This window comes from Dasypus novemcinctus, chromosome 24 (assembly GCF_030445035.2).
Source record: "Dasypus novemcinctus isolate mDasNov1 chromosome 24, mDasNov1.1.hap2, whole genome shotgun sequence".
Taxonomy (NCBI): Eukaryota; Metazoa; Chordata; class Mammalia; order Cingulata; family Dasypodidae; genus Dasypus; species Dasypus novemcinctus.
Window position 1 is genome coordinate 54,305,349 of NC_080696.1, and position 18,677 is coordinate 54,324,025.

The following is an 18,677-nucleotide window of genomic DNA, read 5'->3' on the forward strand; positions in this document are numbered from 1 at the left end:
CCCCAACCCCGGGGTCTTAATCGTTCTGGGGTGTGGCTTGGTTTCCCAGCTTTTGAAAGCCTCCCAAGCGATTCTAATGTACAGCCCCGTTTAGGGACCACTGCTTTACAGGGGTTCCGAAAAGGCGTGGCCTGCACCGAGTTTCTCAAACTTGGCTATATGGTGGAATCACCCCGGCAGTCTAAAAAAATACTGATGCCTAGGCTCCAATCCCAGAGCCTGCGAGTGGCGTGGAAATGGGACTTTTTAAGAGCCCCAAGTGCCTTCAATCTGCAATCTAGTCTGAGAATCGCTGGTTCATAGGGCGCTGCGGGGGCCGGACGCAGTGCGCGGCACGCACCGCTGGGTGGCGCTGCCCGCTGGGCCCCGCGCTCTCGCAGGCGCGGCCCGCGGCCGCCGGGTGCGCACCTGCCCGCCTCCGCCAGGCGGGCCGCGGGGCATGCAGCGGGCCGGGGATGGTGCTCCGCCATCCGAGAGCGGCGAGGGGCTCTCGGGCGGCCTCCGCCAGCCGGACCTCGCCGCCTTCCTGATGCTGCTTGTGGATGCCGAGCGGCCGGAGCCCGTGCGCAGCGGGGCGCGCGAGCTCGCGCTTTTCCTGACTCCCCAGCCCGCGGCCGAGGTAGGGGATCGGAGCGTGGTGGCGGAGGAGGGGGGTCTCGAAGTCGAGGGGCCCTGGGCTAGCGCGTCCCTGGGTTGGTGTGGACAGGTGCGGGTCCCCGGCGCTCTTGAACTTGGCTAAGACCCGGGCGTCCATGACTTGCCCGCGGCATCCTTTAGCGCCCGCCTGTGGTCGGGAGTGGGGGGCCCGGGGAGCCCCTGTTTTCTCGATCGGTGGCTGCCTGGCGCCACGCCTGCGCCGTCCTCCAGCCGAGACCGACTCCCTGGGGGCCAGGACGCGCCTTCCGTCCCCACCGCGCCTCCCCCATCTTCCAGGCCCCTGGGACGCGGGGCAGAGGCAGGCTCGGAGTCGCTGTCCTTTGCCTGGGCCCCGCGGGAGGCCCGAGCCCTGGGCCTGCCCCAGACCCCCTTCCTGCCCCTGCCCGGGCACTTGGCCCCCTCCCCTCTGAACTGTTCGCCAGGTGCCAGGGAGAAGCGCGCGCAGGCGGCGCCTGTGCCAGGCGGCCTCGGGGCCTCCCGCTGCACGCTGCTGCCGAGGGCGCGGCTCTGGTCTCTGCCGCGCCTTTCTGTTTTAAAAGCATGAAGTCTAACTAGACCTTCCTCCGTCCACCTGAAAGCATCCTATTGCTAGTGCTCTGCAGAAGGCGACTCACGTACCCCAGCTCACTTGAAGTTATTTAGGGCCAGAAGTTCAACCCGTTGCCTTTTTTTTTTTTTCCATTGATTTTGTAAAAATATTACATTAAAAAAAATAAGAGGTCCCATTCAACCCCACCGTTGCCTTTTTATGTCACCAAGCAGTGCCTGCTCTCTTCTGATTTTTTTATTTTCCAGACAATATAGACGTATTTAAAATAAAAGGTGAACACTCCGCTCCCCTTTCTCTCCCATCCAGTTCTAGTTCCCAGAGATAACCATCCCTGACAGTTTGGTGTCCATCACTCCAAGCACTTTAAAAATGCATTTACAAATGTAGATATGCATGTGTGTGTGTATATAATTTTTTTACAAAACCCCACTCGATACTACTGCTCTGAAACTTTTTTTTTAAGATTTATTTTTTACTTATTCCTCTCCCTTCCCCCTCCCCCCCAATTGTCCGCTCTCTGTGTCCATTCTCTGTGTCTGCTTGCATTCTTGTCAGCGGCACCTGGAATCTGTCTTTCTGTTGCATCATCTTGCTGTGTCAGCTCTCCGTGTGTGCCGCGCCACTGCTGGGCAGGCTGCACTTTTTTCACGCAGGGCGGCTCTCCTTACGGGTCGCACTCCTTGTGCGTGGGGCTCCCCTACCGGAGGGACACCCCTGCGTGGCAGGGCACTCCTTGCATACATTAGCACTGCAGTCCGCCAGCTCTCACACAGGTCAGGAGGCCCTGGGCTTGAACGGTGGACCTCCCATGTGGTAGGCAGACAGACGCCCTAACTGTTGGGCCAAATCCGCTTCCCTCTTTTCTTTGTTCAAAACAGCACAGACCTGGGAGTAGATGTACCTCAGTGGTACATCTCAGTGCTTCCCACGTACAGAGGTCCTGGGTTCAATCCCAGTACCTCCTAAAAACAAAAACAAAACAGCAAGGACCAATGGGGAATGAGTGCTAAGGGGTGTTGACTTCTTTATGGAGTGACGAAAATGTTCTGTGGTGATGGTGAATTTTATGATATTTGAATTATCTCAGTTTTTAAAAGTATGGGCATATTTTTATCTCAGGATATATCCATGAAGTTATCTAAGAGAAATATAATTCTAGCCACAAATATGAGTCATCTATGCAATTTTAAATGTTCTGAAGCCACACAAAAATGTAAAAAGAAACAAGCATAGGTAACTTTAATATATTTAAAATAAGTTTATCCAAAATATTATCATTTCAGCATATAATCACTATTTAAAAGTTAATGAGGTTTTACATTCTTTTTAAAATTTACATTTTCAAAATCGGGCTTGTGATATTGTACTTAGAGCACACCTCCGTTTGGGCCAGCCATGCTGTAAGTGCGCACCGGTGGGTGGTGGGTTCCACACTGGATGGCGTCGGTCCCTGTCAGTCTTGGCCTCCTGGTACTCCACGATGAAATCGTGCTTGCTCCTGTTTTCTGAGCACATACTATGTGCCGGCACCATGCTGAGCTCTCTTCATGGGTGGTGTCGTTGTAGCCTGGTGGTGCCTTGGCTACTAGGTTGATTTTATAGCTTGAGGAACCGTGGCTCCGTGGGATGACATTATATGGATGTACTCCAGTTCGCAAAGCATTCCCCAGAGGTGGGCATTTAGATGATCCCCAATTCTTAACCATCCAGGCACCCCGGGCGTCTCTCTGGTGCCTCCCCTCCCTTGCTCTCAGCAGTGGGATACTGTGCCCAGTGGCTGACTCTCAGCTTCATTTGGTCTCTATTAGGGACAGCCTTCGAGAGAAACTGTGTGTGCATCCACTTCCTGCTCTCTTTAACTCAGACACACATTGGCTCACGCTCATTTGTAAGGGACAGAATGAAGAGCCTAAACTCCCTGCAGCTCTTTGGGGCAATAAACCCACTGAAAGCCCTTGCCGTTTGCTTACGAGAAGAAACAGGAATTGGCCGGGAGCAGAGCCACACGCAGCTTCACTGCAAGCCTGTCATTAGCAGGCCTGAGCCCCGAAGCTCTTTCCAGGTGGGCAGATGAGCTGGCGCAGGGAAGTCTGGTTTGGGAACAAGCCTGGCTGCAGGTCCCTGACCCCCCCACCTCTGGCCCTTCTTCTGGGGTCACTTTCTGGCTTTTATGGAGGAATAGGGGTCTTAGTCCAGCCATCCAGCCCTAGGGGTGACCTGGCTTCCTAGGAAGGGGAGCCCTTACTGCAACTGGGGACCCCACCGTCAGCGAGACACGCAAGGGACCTGCCCTCTTGGAGCCGACAGACAACAAACACGTAAACAGACAGAACTCTTGTGCCCCACAGAACGTGACAGGGGTGGTGTGTAGAGTGTGTGTGTGTGTGTCTGGGAGACAAGGGGGCAGGGCAGGGCTCCCCCCCCACAAGAAAGCTGATACTGAGTAATATTCCCCTGAGGAGTGTGCGGGGAAGAGGAGTCGAGGTCCAGGAGGGAACCGGCCTTATCTGCATGTCCTCAGGGAGGGCTTCCCGGAGGCAGTGTCATTTTAGGCTGACCCTGCAGGATGAATAGGAGTTGGCCTGTCAGAGGTTACAGTGCCTGCAAAGGCCCTGGGGTGGGGTGAAGCAGGTGCTCTTCCGACGGAGGGAAGAGTAGCAGGTAGAAGGGGGGTATGGTGGGAGATGTGGCTGGTGAAAAGGGCCGAGGCTGTGCTGGGGACTCCGCCCTCACCCCCAGGAAGAGGGAGCCGCGGAAGGGGCTGGTGGGTTGAGGCTGGTTGGCAGGTGAGCGCTTTACTATTTCCAGTGCCTTTGGGGTTTTCTGTGCAACCAGCTGCTTTTTTTTTCTGGTTTGAACTTCTTCTTTCAGGAGTTCTCCGGAAGCTGCTTTAAGATGGCAGGGAGAGAGATGTTCGCCTCTTGAGGGCCCTGTGATTTACGAGGGAGGGGCGCTCAGGGGCGTCCCGAATGGCTGGGCCCTGTGATTTACGAGGGAGGGGCGCTCGGGGGCGTCCAGAATGGCTGGGCCCTGTGATTTACGAGGGAGGGGCGCTCAGGGGCGTCCCGAATGGCTGGGCACTGGCCAGGCTCTTGGAGAACTCCACTGAATCTTGAGCAAGGTTTGGCCCAGAGCTGGGGTTAGCGACCTGGGTGGAAGGTGTTGAAGGAAGCCAGCACTTTCCCACACCCAGGCTCTTTGCCTGAGTGAGCAGAGGACCATGGCTGAAAAAGCACGTGGGACTCTTAAGCACAGATCAGGCTTGCCAGCGGCCCAGAGGCTGGATCCAGCGCTTAGATCTGGTTGGTTCGGTCCCCATAGGGTTGGTTGGTTGGTTGTTTTTTTGTTTTTTTTTTGAGGTACCAGAGCTGGGCATTGAACATGGGGCCTCATGTGTGGAAAGCCGGCACTCAACCACTAAGCCACATTGGCTCCCCTGAGTTGGTTTTTTTATTTCCTTGTTGTTTCTTTCTTGTTTTTTTTAGGAGGTATCAGTAACCAAACCTGGACCTCCCATGTGGGAAGCAGGTGCTCAAATGCTTGAGCCACATCCACTCAACCAGGGTTTTAAAAATGGGGAATTTTCACTGAAAAATCTGAGCTTCTGGCTTATTTTTTTTTTAAATGGGCAGCTTGAAAATATGAGGTCCATGTTCCCTAGTTGTGACTCTCACTTTGCTACAGTCCCCACTCCTCCCTTTTGCCTCACAGGGGAGGCTCAGTTCTTGGGATCTGGACTCTCAGACACTCCCCAGTGGTTCCAATGACCCAGCTGGCTGGAGCTGCTCTGGCCTAGATCTGACCAAAGACCCACTTTAAAAAGCTGTTTATTGTGGTAACAGACATACAACATAAAATTTGCAATTTTAACCTGTTTTAAGTGTACAGTCCAGTGGCATTAATTACATTTACATTGTGCTACCATCACCACCTTCTTTTTTTTTTTTTAAGTTTTATTTATTTATTTAATTCCCCCCTCCCCCGGTTGCCTGTTCTCTGTGTCTATTTGCTGCGTCTTGTTTTTTTGTCCACTTCCGTTGTCGTCAGCAGCACGGGAAGTGTGGGCGGCGCCGGAAGTATGGGCGGCGCCATTCCTGGGCAGGCTGCACTTTCTTTCGCCCTGGGCGGCTCTCCTTAAGGGTGCGCTCCTTGCGCGTGGGGCTCCCCTACACGGGGGCCACCCCTGCGTGGCAGGGCACTCCTTGTGCGCATCAGCACTGCACATGGGCCAGCTCCACGCGGGTCAAGGAGGCCCGGGATTTGAACCACGGACCTCCCATGTGGTAGATGGACACCCTAACCACTGGGCCAAGTTCGTTTCCCACCACCTTCTATTATCAAAACTTTTCCACCACCCCAAACAGAAGCTCTGCGTCCACTAGGCTTTAACTCCCCATTCCCCTTCCTTCCAACCCCTGGAAACCTCTCTCTGATCTACTTTCTGTCTATGGATTTGCTTCTTCGAGATATTTCATACAAGTGGAATAATACAATATTTGTCCTTATTTCACTGAACATCCTGTTTCCTAGGGTCATCCATGTAGTCACATGCATCAGACCTTCATTCCTTTTTATGACTGAGCAATATCATATCCCGTTGCATGGAGAGACCACGATTTGTGTATCCATTCATCTACTGATGGGCACTTGCGTGGTTTCCACCTTCCGTCCTTTCGCTATGTATGCAAATAACTCAGTAAATACGGGGCTGGATGGAACCTCCTCTAAGCTGGTGGAGGTCCCCAGTCTCCTGGCCCTGGCCAGGCAGGGCTGACAGGTGGAAGGACGCGGCTCTGAGCCAGGCAGCCTGGGTTCCTGTCTCAGCTCTGCTGCCTGGTGCCTCTTTTGGAGGCTCTGATGCCTCGTACCTTCCGGGGTTGAATGAAATAATCCAGAGGACGTCCTGAGCGTGGTGTCTGGCCTGTGGCAAGCGGCCTGGCCCGTCAGCCACCGTCAGCCACTGTCGGCCACCGTCAGCCACCGTCAGTCGGCTACACTTGGTGCAGATGTTCACTGAGCAGGTTCGAGGCGCAGGTGCCGGTCCTGGCGGTGGAGAGGAGGGGTACGTAGAAGCCGCTTCCGTCTTTGGGGGGCTGTGCCGAGAGCAGGGTGAGTGACACTGCCGCGCTTCTGGCTCTAGGCACTGTTTGGAAAGGGTGATGTCAGCCCTTTCCTTTAGGCTGAAGATCACAAATTTTCACACCCCAGGATTGCCTCCTTGATCCGGAAGCACAGGGCTGGCTTTCTGCACCTGCCAGCTTGAGACCTACGTTGGGTTCAGATTTTGGGTTTGCAAAACACAGTTGCTGGGAAGCTGACTTGGCCCAATGGATAGGGCATCTGCCTGCCACATGGGAGGTCCAAGGTTCAACCCCAGGCCTCTTTGACCCGTGTGCAGCTGGCCCACGTGCAGTGCTGATGCGCGCAAGGAGTGCCCTGCCACGCAGGGGTGTGTCCCGTGTAGGGAAGCCCCACGCGCAAGAAGTGTGCCCCATAAGGAGAGCTGCCCAGCGTGAAAGCAAGTGCAGCCTGCCCAGGAATGGTGCCGCACACACAGAGAACTGACGCAGCAAGATGACGCAACAAAAAGAAACACAGATTCCCGTGCCGCTGATAAGGATAGAAGTGGTCACAGAAGAACACACAGCGAATGGATGCAGAGAGCAGACAACTTGGGGCGGGGGGGAGGAAGAGAAATAAATAAAAATAAATAAATCTTTAAAAAAAAACATACAGTTGCTAAACACGTGGTCCAAATAATCACCAGTCCTCTCAGGCTGTCTGGGGAATCTGAATTTAGTGCTTTCGTGCAGCCCTGGGGGAAATTTGACCTGTGGTTCTTTTCGAGTATAAACTAGAGTTTTTGTTTTTTCAATTGTTTTTAAAGAAATAATATATGCATGTTAAAAAATCCAGACAGCCCTAGTGGCTCTAGAGTGAAGCTTGAGCTCCTCCTGTCCCCTTTTCCTTAGGTGCCGGCTCCCCTTTGCAGAAGCCACTGCTGCTGGTTTCTTGTGTCTCCTTCCAGGCAGGTATGGCAGGTGTGTCCCCACCCCCATCCAGCGCCTCTCCGGCTTCTGCATCCTGCCTCTTTCACTTAATGTTGTCTTGGCTACCTTTGCATATGAGGGCACATAGAGCTGCCCAATTATTTTCAGCAGCCGAACAGAATTTCATTGTCTGATCATTTATGTACCCATCCCCCCCCCATGGACACTTAGGTAACGTGGGGTTTTTTGCTGGCACACAATATGCTGTGATGAATGTCTGTACATACATTAGTTTGCATTTGTGCAAGTAAGTCTGCAGGCTAAATACCTAAGAGGGTATTTACTGGGTCCAAGGGTACATGCATTTTATATTTTGGTTGCTGTTGCCAAGTTCACTGTTTTGGAAGTCAGGGTCAGGGTGTATGTAGAGTAGAGCAGTCCCTTTCTGGACAGTCAAACCTGGAGGCCACGGGTTCATCTGGGGCCAGGAGGGGAGCTCTGTTTGCCTTGTTTTGGGGATCTGGGAGGGAGCAGTTCCCACGTCTCCAGTTTGAGAAGTGGGTTGTCATCTCAACCGCCAGGTCCTTGCAGGATTCCGTTGGAAACCGAAGGCTGTCTGGAGAGTCCCTTCCTTGCTCCTCACAGGCCCTCGTTTGTGGCTCGTGCCTGCTCCCAGGGTCCCCCTGCCTTCCTTTCCTCCCCGTCGTCCACCGCAGAGACAGTGTTGCTTCTTCGGCCTCCCAGCAACCGGAGGCAGGGCACCCAGGTGTGGAAAAGAAGGGGATTTTTGCTGTCGTCGGGAGGGGCCCCCGCGAGCCCTTTCAGAGGAGAAATGACTTGGCTGCTTCCACGGCCCGGGCCTGGCCAGGTCCCGCGTTTCCAGCCCCGGCGGGTGCCCACGGGCCTGACCCGGCCGCAGGGTCAGCAGCAGCCCTTGTCACGCGAACGCCAAAGCGGCTGGCCCCGGGCCCGCACGGGGTGGGGGACAGCACGGGGTGGGGGACAGCACGGGGTGGGGGACCGCACGGGGTGGGGGACCCGCACGGGGCTGGGGGCCCGCACGGGGCAGGGGGACCGCACGGGGCCGGGGGACCGCACGGGGCTGCAGGGCCTGTGTCTCCCGCAGGCACCGTGATTTGATAAGAAATGCCAAGTAGTCACCAGCATTTAAAAAGTTTTACTTTCACACACAAAAATCCAAATGCCTGGCCTCTCTTTAAAAGTGTTGGAACCAAAGGGGCAGGTTTTAAGGGGCCCTGTTCTTGGCCTGGGCTGGGTGGGCCTTGTGGTTTCTAGAAAGATTCTCGAGTGTTTTTTGTTTACAGGTTTGTGTGGATGTGTTTAAAAGCAGCTTTACTGAAGTATAATTCACTCCCATGCAGTTCACCTGTTGAAAGCCTGCAGTTCAGTGGCCTTCAGTGTGTTTGCAGAGTTGTGTAACCAGCACCACAGTCCAATTTTAGAACGTTTTTGTCAGCCCCAGAAGGAAGCCTGCACCCCTTAGCTTCACCTCCCAGGGCCCCCAGCCCTAGGCAAGCACAGATCAGCCTTCTGTCTGTGTGGCTTTGCCTCCTCTGAACACTTCACGTAGGTCTGTGTTTTAAAGACACTATTAGGCCAGAGGCCTGAAGGCTACATGCAGCCACAGACATATTTAGTTTGGCTCTCGTGTTTTTTCAATTATTTTTTATTTTTCAGAGCAGTCGTAGGTTTACTGGAAAATCATGCAGAAAGTATAGGATTCCCCATATTACCTCCCCACACATAGTTTTCCCTATTAGTATTTTACATTCATGTACATTTGTTATAATTGTTGCACTAATATAATTATATGATTAACTTAAGTCTGCAGTTTACATTAGGGTTCACTCTTTGTGTTGTACACGTCTATGGGCTTTAAAAAATGTTTATGGTGGTAACATATGCACAACATAAAATTTCCCATTTTAACTGCTTTCAAGTATTTAATTCCGTGGTGTTCATTCCATCCACAATGCGTGCCGCCACCACCACCACCCATCACCAAAACTTCTCCCTCCCCGCAAAGAGAAACCTGTGCCAATTAAGCAGTAACTCCCCATTGCTCCCCCCGTCCCCGGTAACCTGTATTCTAATTTCTGACTCTGAATTTGCTTATTGGAATGATGTCACGTCCCTGAGTTCGTGTACAGCACGTCTCCTTTTGTGTCTGGCTTCTTTCCCTCAACCCGATGTCTTCAGGGTTCAGCCGTGCTGCAGCATGTATCAGAACTTCATTCCTTCTTACGACGGGAGAATGTTCCATCGTGTGGATGTACTGCATTACGCTGATCCCCTCATCTGTTGAGGGACACCTGGGTTCTTCTCCCTTTTGGCTATTGCGATGCTGCTGCTATGGACACTGCTGTGCAAATATCTATGTGAGCCCCTGCTTTTTATTCTGTTGCAGATATACCTGAAAGTGGGATTGCTGGGTCATATGGTAATTCTATATCTAACTTTCAGAGGAACCACGAACTCTTTCCACAGCAGCGGCACCATTTCACGTCCCCACTAACAATGCACAAAGGTTCCTATTTCTCCACATCTTTGCCAACACTTTTTTTTTTCCATTAGACAGAGTGGGCGAAGCTCAGTGGTTGAGTGCCTGCTTTACATGTGTGAGGTCCTGGGTTCAAATCCAGGTATCTCCAAAATAAAATAATATCCATTCCAATGGGTATGAAGTGACTCATAGAGTCTTTTTGGTTTTCTTTTGTTTTTTGTTTTTGTTATTTAGGAAGTACTGGAGATTGAACCCAGAACCTGGTATATGTGAAGCAGGAGTTCAACCACTGAGCTATTTATACCTGCTCCATCTCCTAGTGTTTTAAATTATTTTGGATTACTTTTGAACATTTTAGAATTGGAAGAGTTTGCATAAATATCTGGATTGGTGTTTGTCTTGAACAAAGCAGATTTGGCACATTCCCACCCAACACAGGCATTTGGGCTGAGTAGAGGCCACTCTGTTTAGATGGGGCATGGGGTCCTCTGTTTGCTGCAGTCTCCAGCCCTCCCTGTTGTCTTCCTGGCCTGGAGGCCAAGTGCAGCTGCCATTTATTATCCTGCTTGTGCTGCTGTGTTTCTTAAAATTAGAGAAAAGTAAAGTGCTTCTGTCAAAAGTGGGAAACTGAAAAGAAGCTGTTCTCAAATTTTTTTTTCTCAAGCACAGCCCATTTTCCTAGTACTCTTTACCCGCCTGGTGTCTGTGTCTGAGTTTGGAGTCGCTAATAGGCTCCGAGTTATAACCATCTCTTGTATGCAGATTGCATCTCCCTGCGAGTAACCCAGAGAAATTACATACCTGAACTTCTCAGCTTCTGTCATGACTCTAAGGATTGTTTTTCACCAATTTATTTTTCCTTCTAATGGAAAGACTCGGACACAGAGAGGGTCAGAGCTCTATTTAAGACCACAAAGCATAACAGGCTAGGCTGGGATAAAGAGCAATCTGGCTGCTGTTCCCAGGCGAAAGCTCTTCCAGGACAGCAATTTCTTCCTCGTTTTCTAATTTGTTTTCTTTCCTTTCCCCCTCCCTTCTTTTCTATTCTCCAACAAATATCCACTGAACATTGTAATGCTTACCTTTTTTTTAAAAATTAAAAACAATTTTTAAAAATTTATCTCCCTTTCCCCGCCCCCCCGCAGTTGTCTGCTCTGTGTGTCCATTTGCTGTGTGTTCTTCTGTATCCCCTTGTATTCTTGTCAGAGGCACCTGGAATCTGTGTCTCTCCTAGTTGTGTCACCTTGCTGTGTCAGCTCTCCGTGTGGGCAGCACCATTCCTGGGCAGGCTGCACTTTCTTTCACGCTGGGCGGCTCTCCTTATGTGGCGCACTCCTTGTGCGTGGGGCTCCCCTATGTGGGGGACACCCCTGCGTGGCAGGGCACTCCTTGCACTCATCAGCACTGCACGTGAGCCAGCTCCACACGGGTCAGGAGGCCCTGGGTTTGAACCCTGGACCTCCCATGTGGTAGGTGGTCACCCTATCCATTGGGCCAAATGGGTAACAACTTCCCAGACCTCAGTGGCTTAAAACAGCCACCATTTAATGGCTCATGACTTTGCAGGTCGCCTGGGCTCATCTGAGCGTTTCTTCCGCTCCGCGTGGTGTTGGGTGGGCTCGCTCAGGTGGTTTCATTCAGCTGGGGGCTCAGCTGACCTGGAGGGTCCGTGATGACCTCACTCACATCTGGCTGTGGGCTGGAGCATCTCAGTTCTTCTCCATGTGGCTTCTCATCCTCCAGGGTCTCCCTTGCCATGTGGCCTCTCCTTTGAATAGCCCGGGCTTCTTTATTTTTATTTTTATTTTTTTAAAAGATTTAGTTATTTATTGCCCCCTTGCGACTTGTTCCATTCTTTGCTATCTCTTCTCTGTGTCCATTGGCTGCGCGCTTTTTCTGTATCTGCTTGTCTCTCTCTGCTGCGTCATCTTGCTGTGCCAGCTCTTGGCAGTGCACGGGCCATCGGCTCTCTGTGGCGCACGGGCCAGCTTTTCTTCACAAGGAGGCCCTGGGACGTGAACCCAGGGCTTCTCATATGGTAGTTGGGAACCCAACTGATCCAGCCACAGACGCTTCCCAGCCCGGGCTTCTTTACGTGGCCCTCATCTTCCAAGAGAGTGAATCAGAAGCTGCAAGGCCTAGACCTAGACAGTAGGTGGCATGGCTTCTGCCACCTTCTGTCAGTCAAAGCAGGCCATAGGCCACCCCAGAATTAGGGGTGGGGGTATACCCACCTCTTTATGAGCAGAGCGACAAGTTCATATGACAAAGGGCATGCAGAATAGGAGGAAACAGTCTACCCCAAACACCTACCCTGTGTACTGGGATTCCAAAGGTGAAACCATCAGACTAAAAGCCCTGCCCTCCAGGAGCTTTTATTTTGGTGGGAAAAGAGGACAGTAAGCAAGATAAGTAAAATATATAGTGTGTTGGTGATATGTGCTAAAGAGAACGATGAAACAGGGCAGGAAGGCAGAGAGCGGGAGAGCTACAGGGTCAGGGAAGGCCTTACAGGAGAACAGCTGAGCAAAGGCTGGAGGGAGTGAGGGAGAGCTGTATGGATGTCTGAGGAATAAGCATTACCTCAAAAGAATGGCAGGTGCAAAGGCCCTGGGGTGAAGGCACGACTCGTGTGTTTGAGGAGTAGTGAGGAGACTGGCGTGGCTGGTGGGGAGTGAGCAGTAGGTGTTGAAGTCAGAGAGAGGGTGGGAGTTCCAGATGGAGCAGGAACCACCAAGACCTCTGTTAGGCATTTACTGAGTGAGATGGGAGATGGGGGACAATTTTTTAAAATTGAGATATACCATAAAATTCAGTATTTTAAAGTATACAATTCAGCACCATTCCTGGGCAGGCTGCACTTTCTTTCACGCTGGGCGGCTCTCCTTATGGGGCGCACTCCTTGCGCGTGGGGCTCCCCTATGTGGGGGACACCCTTGCGTGGCACGGCACTCCTTGTGCGCATCAGCACTGCGCATGGGCCAGCTGCACACGGGTCAAGGAGGCCCGGGGTTTGAACTGTGGACCTCCCATGTGGTAGGCAGACGCTCTAACCACTGGGCCAAGTCCACTTCCCTTATCCTCTTTTTCGATGGGCATCCTAGAGGGTATGAAGTGGTGCAGTAAAGGATATTGAGCAGGGGAGGACCATGAGCTGTTGGAGTTTTATTAGAATCCCTCGGGAGGGTAGATGGGAGGAGAGTGAAGGAAGTGGGGGGACCAGCGAGGCAGCTGCTGTCATCGTCCTGGTGGGAGCTGACAGTGCCTTGGACCAGGGCAGTGGTGATGGAGGTGAGAGGGCTGGGTGGGTTGGGGATACATTTTGAAGACCGACCAAGAGGACCTGCTGGGAGATTGATTGGGGGGTGGTGGTGGTGGAGAAGGAGAGGTGAGTGAGGGATGCTCCGAGGTATTTGGCCTGAGCACCCGGACAATGGTTTTTCCATTTGTTGAACACTGTAGGTGGAGAATTTTGTGTTTTCTCGTGCTGGTCAAGTGGCCTGGGGGCTTGTCCTTTTTCAGTTTTTTGGCGTGCACTGCGGGAAAGCTCGGATCCTCACTTTGGGAGAAGGGAAGAGGAAAGTGAAAGTCGTGATTCACATGCATTAAAAAAGATGCCTACTTGCCGTCTCAACAGGTCGTTCCCTGAGTATCACTTAAAGCAGCTGTTTGCTGCCTTCCCCTTGGAGTGGAACGATTTACACCCAGGCATCTGCAGAGAACAGCAAGGGCCTTCATTTTGCTTATGGACTGGTTAAAAAAAGGCATGTGTGCTGCAGCCTGCAGGACTCTTTTCTGAAGCCAGTTAGGGGATTATCTTGGGAGACAATTGTCCCCATAATGACTTGTGGGCATGGGGGAGGTGGCTAATCCGTAGTTCTTTCCCATTGGCTGGAAATGTCTTGGATTTGTTCCTTTCTTAGCTGACCAGACGTCCAGCAAATGCTTTCTGTGTTCCCTCCTGCTTTTGGATCCTGCCCTAGGTCCCTGGTGGGGGAGCTGAGGGAGATAGCAAAAGAGGGGAGACATTTCCTCCCCAAAGGGCATTCTGGTGGTTTAGAACTTGGGCTCTGGAGTCCGGTTGCTCAGGGTCAAATTTTGGCTACAATATTTATAGTGACCTTGAGCAAGTGACTTAATCTCTCTGATCCTCTGTTTCTCAGTCCACTAAAAGGGGGGACTGGTGGCATCTATCAGATGGGGTCTTGTGAAACACAAATGAGATAATTCGTAGAGAAGTGAGTCGTACTATTATCTAGTGAGAAATGTACACGGAGCAACCCTTTATTATGTACCTACTGTGTATCAGCATTCTGCTAAAGTGCTTTAGCCACATCCATTATCTCAGATTAAACTCTGTCAACCCTGCCACATGGATGTGGTGACTCCTGTCAAAGGCGAGCCAACCAAAACTCAGAGCTAAGCCATTGGATCAAGGTCCTGCAGCTGGCAGAAGAGAAGACAGGATTCGAACTCACGACTGCTTGCCTGTCTTCCTGAACACCCCGAGTTGGTGTGGGTTGAGATGTGCTTCCGACCAGCTGAGGACTTCAGAAGGGGTTCCTGGGAAGGAGGCACCCCATGCAGCCCGGGCGTGGGATTATCGGTCCCCCTGCAGGCTTTGTCTTTCAAAGCATGGTTTTGTTTAAGTCCAGCTGGAATCCAGCTCAGTTCAGTAGAGGCCCCTGGCCAGTCATGGTGTGGAACGATGCAGAAGGTTTCCAGAAGGCCCCAAAGGGCATCTGGACAAAGCCCTGCACAGGTTGAAGCAGATCAACACAGCACCCAGCCCCGACACACCATCAGTCTCGTCTGCTACCAGCACTCGAGCCGGCCTGGGAACTAGGTGTCTGTACCTGTCCTTTGAGGCAGCTTCGTCATCTGCGTGGGCCCCTTCCCATCTCTCTTGCTTTGCTCCCGGTCAGAAGGAATGGCCAGCCTTCCCCTTCTCCTACCTCAGCAGCCCCTTGTCTCCCTTGGTGTAATCATCACATTTTACCACAGGTTTAATGTTTGGGAAGGCTGAGGGGATTTCCTGCGTGTCCTCCAGCCCTTCCTCCCCAGTTTAGGCACAGAAATAGTTCTAGCTGTGAGAAGAAGGTTCCAGAGTTTAAAATTGCTCTCAGTACTATTTATACTTCAGCCGGAAAGATGTTTTTTGCGCAGTTCGTTTATTTTTGTTGTGTAGCGACGGCTCACATTGGAAGCAGCAGGCACTGGCACTGTATAAACATTTCTCTGGGGACAAATGGGTGATGAGCAGGACCTTCAGGTGCTATCTGGGAATGCTTCCCAGGAGTGGAATGATTTGGCCCAGTAAACCAGAGAAAGTGGTTCATGTTCCTAGGTGAGCTTTCTTCCTAGTGTTCTGGTAATTAAAACAAAACAGAAACAAAAAAAACTGATTTTATCATTCATGGACGTGTTACATACTTGAAGGGGGCAAAGTTCAAACTACATTTTACACAAGTGTACAAAGCAGGGCTTGCAAACTGGCAGGCTGTCACATTTATGTTTTGTTTGGCCCATAGAGTGTTAAAGTTGATTTTCTGAGTTTTGCCAATGTTTTAAAATGGGACATTTCTCCTAAAATTAGAATTTCTGGCTTCTCACAAAAAATGGAAAGTCCTGGCAACCCCGGGCCTGCATTTCCTGATTTCTGGTAGTGGCTGAAGTCTCTAGAGCCAGATCGAGCGCTTTCCAGATCAAGCCCCCCAGCCTATTTCCCTATTATGCTACTGCCTGGCCCTGATAACTTTTGAGTTTTGGGCCCTTCCAATAACGAAACATTCAAGTCTCCCTCATCAAGATCCCATTCCCTAATTCCTACCTGTCTAGGCTAGGTTCAGTGCTATTAATAGAATTGTCAGATAAAATAAAAGGGTGCCCAGTTAGGTTTGAATTTCACATAAATGACAACTAATTTTTTAGTATAAGTGTGCCCACTGACTATTTAGTTTGCTATGTCTTATTCCAGCCCTCTCTCTGTTGACGATATACACTTTTTAGTTGTTGTTATAAAGGTATGTTTAAATTGTACATATTTTGCGTCTTACTTTTTCTTGCTATGCTGTTTCTTGGAAGGTGTTTTTCGGTGTTTATCAGAGCAGGCTTTTGAGGCTGTGGACTCACACCTGTGTTTAGAATCATGGCTTTTGCCACTTGTTAGCAACTTACCTCACCTCTTTGAGTCTCAGCTTCCTCGTCTGTACAATGGGGATGATAGGAGGCAGATTTGTTATTTCCTGTCAGTACTTTAAAAAGTATTTGGCTTTTGTGAAAGCTACAGAGTGGATATTCCACAGTGACGCTACCGAGTCCTCTGTCAAAGGGGTGTCAAAATGGTCTGTTTGTTGCTATTTCAAAACAAGGCTACAGAGGGTCTGAAAAAGCAAAGGGGGTCTGAGAAGAAACTGGGCACATAATCCTAATACGTTGTGCTTTTTAAAAAAAAAAAGGGCGCTCGTTCTCCCTGGAAACCACTTGCTAATCTCCAGGATATTGTCTCTTTTCAGGCGAAGGAGGTGGAGGAGACCATCGAGGGGATGCTCCTCAGGCTGGAAGAGTTTTGCAGCCTGACTGACATGGTGAGTGTCTGCCTGGGGGGCGGGCATTTAGGTCCAGGCCAGACTCCAGGCCCTTCCCGGTGTTTTGTGGGGAAGCCCATTTTGGTAGTGATTTAGCAACCAGAAGGAGTAGGACAGCAGCCAGCGGTGAGAGGAAAAACCACGTGCACACGCACACACGCACGTACGCACACACCCTCGCTCTCTCTCCCTTACACACACACGTTCTCTCTCTCTCACTCACGCACACACACACACACTCTCTGCCTCTCTCAACCCCAAGTGTCTCCTGGGGCGGCCATCTTGATAACGTCCTTCCCCGGAGATGGTTTTTATTCCATGGAGGAGTCGGGAGTGGGCCACCAGGTGGCACTCTCGGGCACCGATGCGGGGAGCCGTTCAGCGGGGGATGCTAAGACTATATTTAACTTTTCCTCTGGCTCTGTGCAGTTCGCTGTGCAAACATGGAGACGGTCAGGAAATGGCTTCAGGCCTGTGAGGCCTAGGAGGAGTCTCCTGCCCAGACTCCAGCCTGTGGTGCGGTTGGGCATCAGTTCCTTCCGGAATCCTTTTGCTTTCTCAGGTTTTGCCTCCTACTCTCTTTTGTTGGATCAAATCCCTTTGGCTTGGTGAGGAAAAAGATGGAAGACAATGCCCTAAGGCCAGAAGTCAAGCTCTCCACCCCACATTCTCTCAGAATCGCCTCTAGATCCTTGCATTTCCCAGGATTGTTGCCAGCCAGGTGTGGGTTCCTTAGAGGCAGGTAAAGAATTTTCTGGAAGTTCCCAAGCTTATTAAAAATAGGCAAACCAGCCATCCAGGTTTGAGGCTTCTGCCTTGAGGCCCAAGGGGGAGAGCTCCACGTTGTGACCAGGCTCTGACTGTCCCTGGAGTGGAAAAAGCCTGCCCTGCTGGGCCCAGAGGTTCGGATCTGTGCCCTTGTGAAGGTCGGTACCCAGAGCCCAGGAGTCGTTTATGAGAGCCCAAGGGGAGGAGCAGGAACAACGGCCCCAGCCATTTATTGCACATCTACTTTGGCCAAACACGGTGGAGTGTGTTTCATGCATCACCTCATTTTCCCTTGAAGCCACACAACGTGGAGGGCACCACGACATCCCCCCTCATTCCACAGACGCTGAGCTCGTGCCAGCCTCTGGGGACACAGCAGTGAGCACGAAGGGAACATTCCCAAGAGGGCCTATGTGGGTTTTCCCTTTTGTGAGCCAGTGTTTTAGTTCAGACGTGGGTCCAGCTGGGAGCTGCAGAGCAAGATAGGCTTTTACCCGGCTAGTGCGTCTTTTCTTCATTCCGCAACGTTGGGCCCCTTCTCCTGACTTGGTCCCATGCTGAGCTTGAGGATGCAAAGAGTCAGATCTGTTTCCACCCCCGCTCTGTCCCTCCTCTACAGGAGGAGACTGGTTTGCGTACAGAGACCCATCATCCAGTGTTAAGTGCTGTCGGGAAGGAGTTGTTCAAGGTGCAAGGGGGTCCCAGAGCTGAGGCGTTAAATTCTGCCTGGGAAATTGGGGAGGCCCCACAGAGCAGTTGATGATTAATTTGCAGCTTGAAGGAGGAACAGAAAGAATTCAACAGGTGGGGAGGGAGACCAGCCTGTGCACAGGTGAGGAGACCTGTGCACCGCGGGTGGGGGACATGGGGGCCACAAGGCAGGGAAGGCAGGTCTGGAAGATTGCACGTAGCAGTCATCTGAGGGACACCTTTGTTCTTTTTTTTTTTACAGTTTTCATTAAGTTTTTTTTTTTTTTAAGTTACTAGATTACATAGACTGTTACATTAAAAAAAATGTAAGAGGTTCCCATATAACCCCCCCCACCCCCATCCCCATTTTTGTAAATTGTATTTTTTGAAGATACGTACATCACTAGAAAGGTTACATTATAACAAACATAAGAGGTTCCCATATACCCCCCATCCCCCGACCCCACTCCTCCCACACCAACAACCTCCCCCATCATTGTGGCACACTCATCTCACTCTGTGAATACATTTTGGAGCACTGCTGCACCACGTGGATAATAGTTTACTTTTTTTTTTTTTAAGATTTATTTATTTATTTCTATCCACTCCCGTACTCCACCCCAGTTGTCTGTTCTCTGTGTCTATTTGCTGCGTGGTCTTCTTTGTCCGCTTCTGTTGTTGTCAGCAGCACGGGAATCTGTGTTTCTTTTTGTTGCGTCATCTTGTTGTGTCAGCTCTCTGTGTGTGCAGCACCATTCCTGGGCAGGCTGAACTTTCTTTCCCGCTGGGCGGCTCTTCTTACGGGGCACACTCCTTGTGCGTGGGGCTCCCCTATGCAGGGACAGCCCTGCGTGGCAGGGCACTCCATGCGCACATCAGCACTGCGTGTGGGCCAGCTCCACATGGGTCAG

At 51.3% G+C, this 18,677-nt stretch overlaps 1 protein-coding gene across 1 annotated transcript in view; it reads left to right on the top strand.

Moving 5' to 3' along the window:
* The first annotated feature begins 376 nt into the window (after positions 1-376).
* Positions 377-18,677, top strand: part of BCAS4 (breast carcinoma amplified sequence 4) — an 84,655-nt gene continuing 66,354 nt past the window's right edge. Inside the window, exons 1-2 of the mRNA XM_058287232.2 lie at positions 377-619; positions 16,237-16,308. Of these exons, the coding sequence (XP_058143215.1) occupies positions 440-619; positions 16,237-16,308 (252 nt within the window). The 5' untranslated portion in view covers positions 377-439. The remainder of the gene's footprint in view (positions 620-16,236; positions 16,309-18,677) is intronic.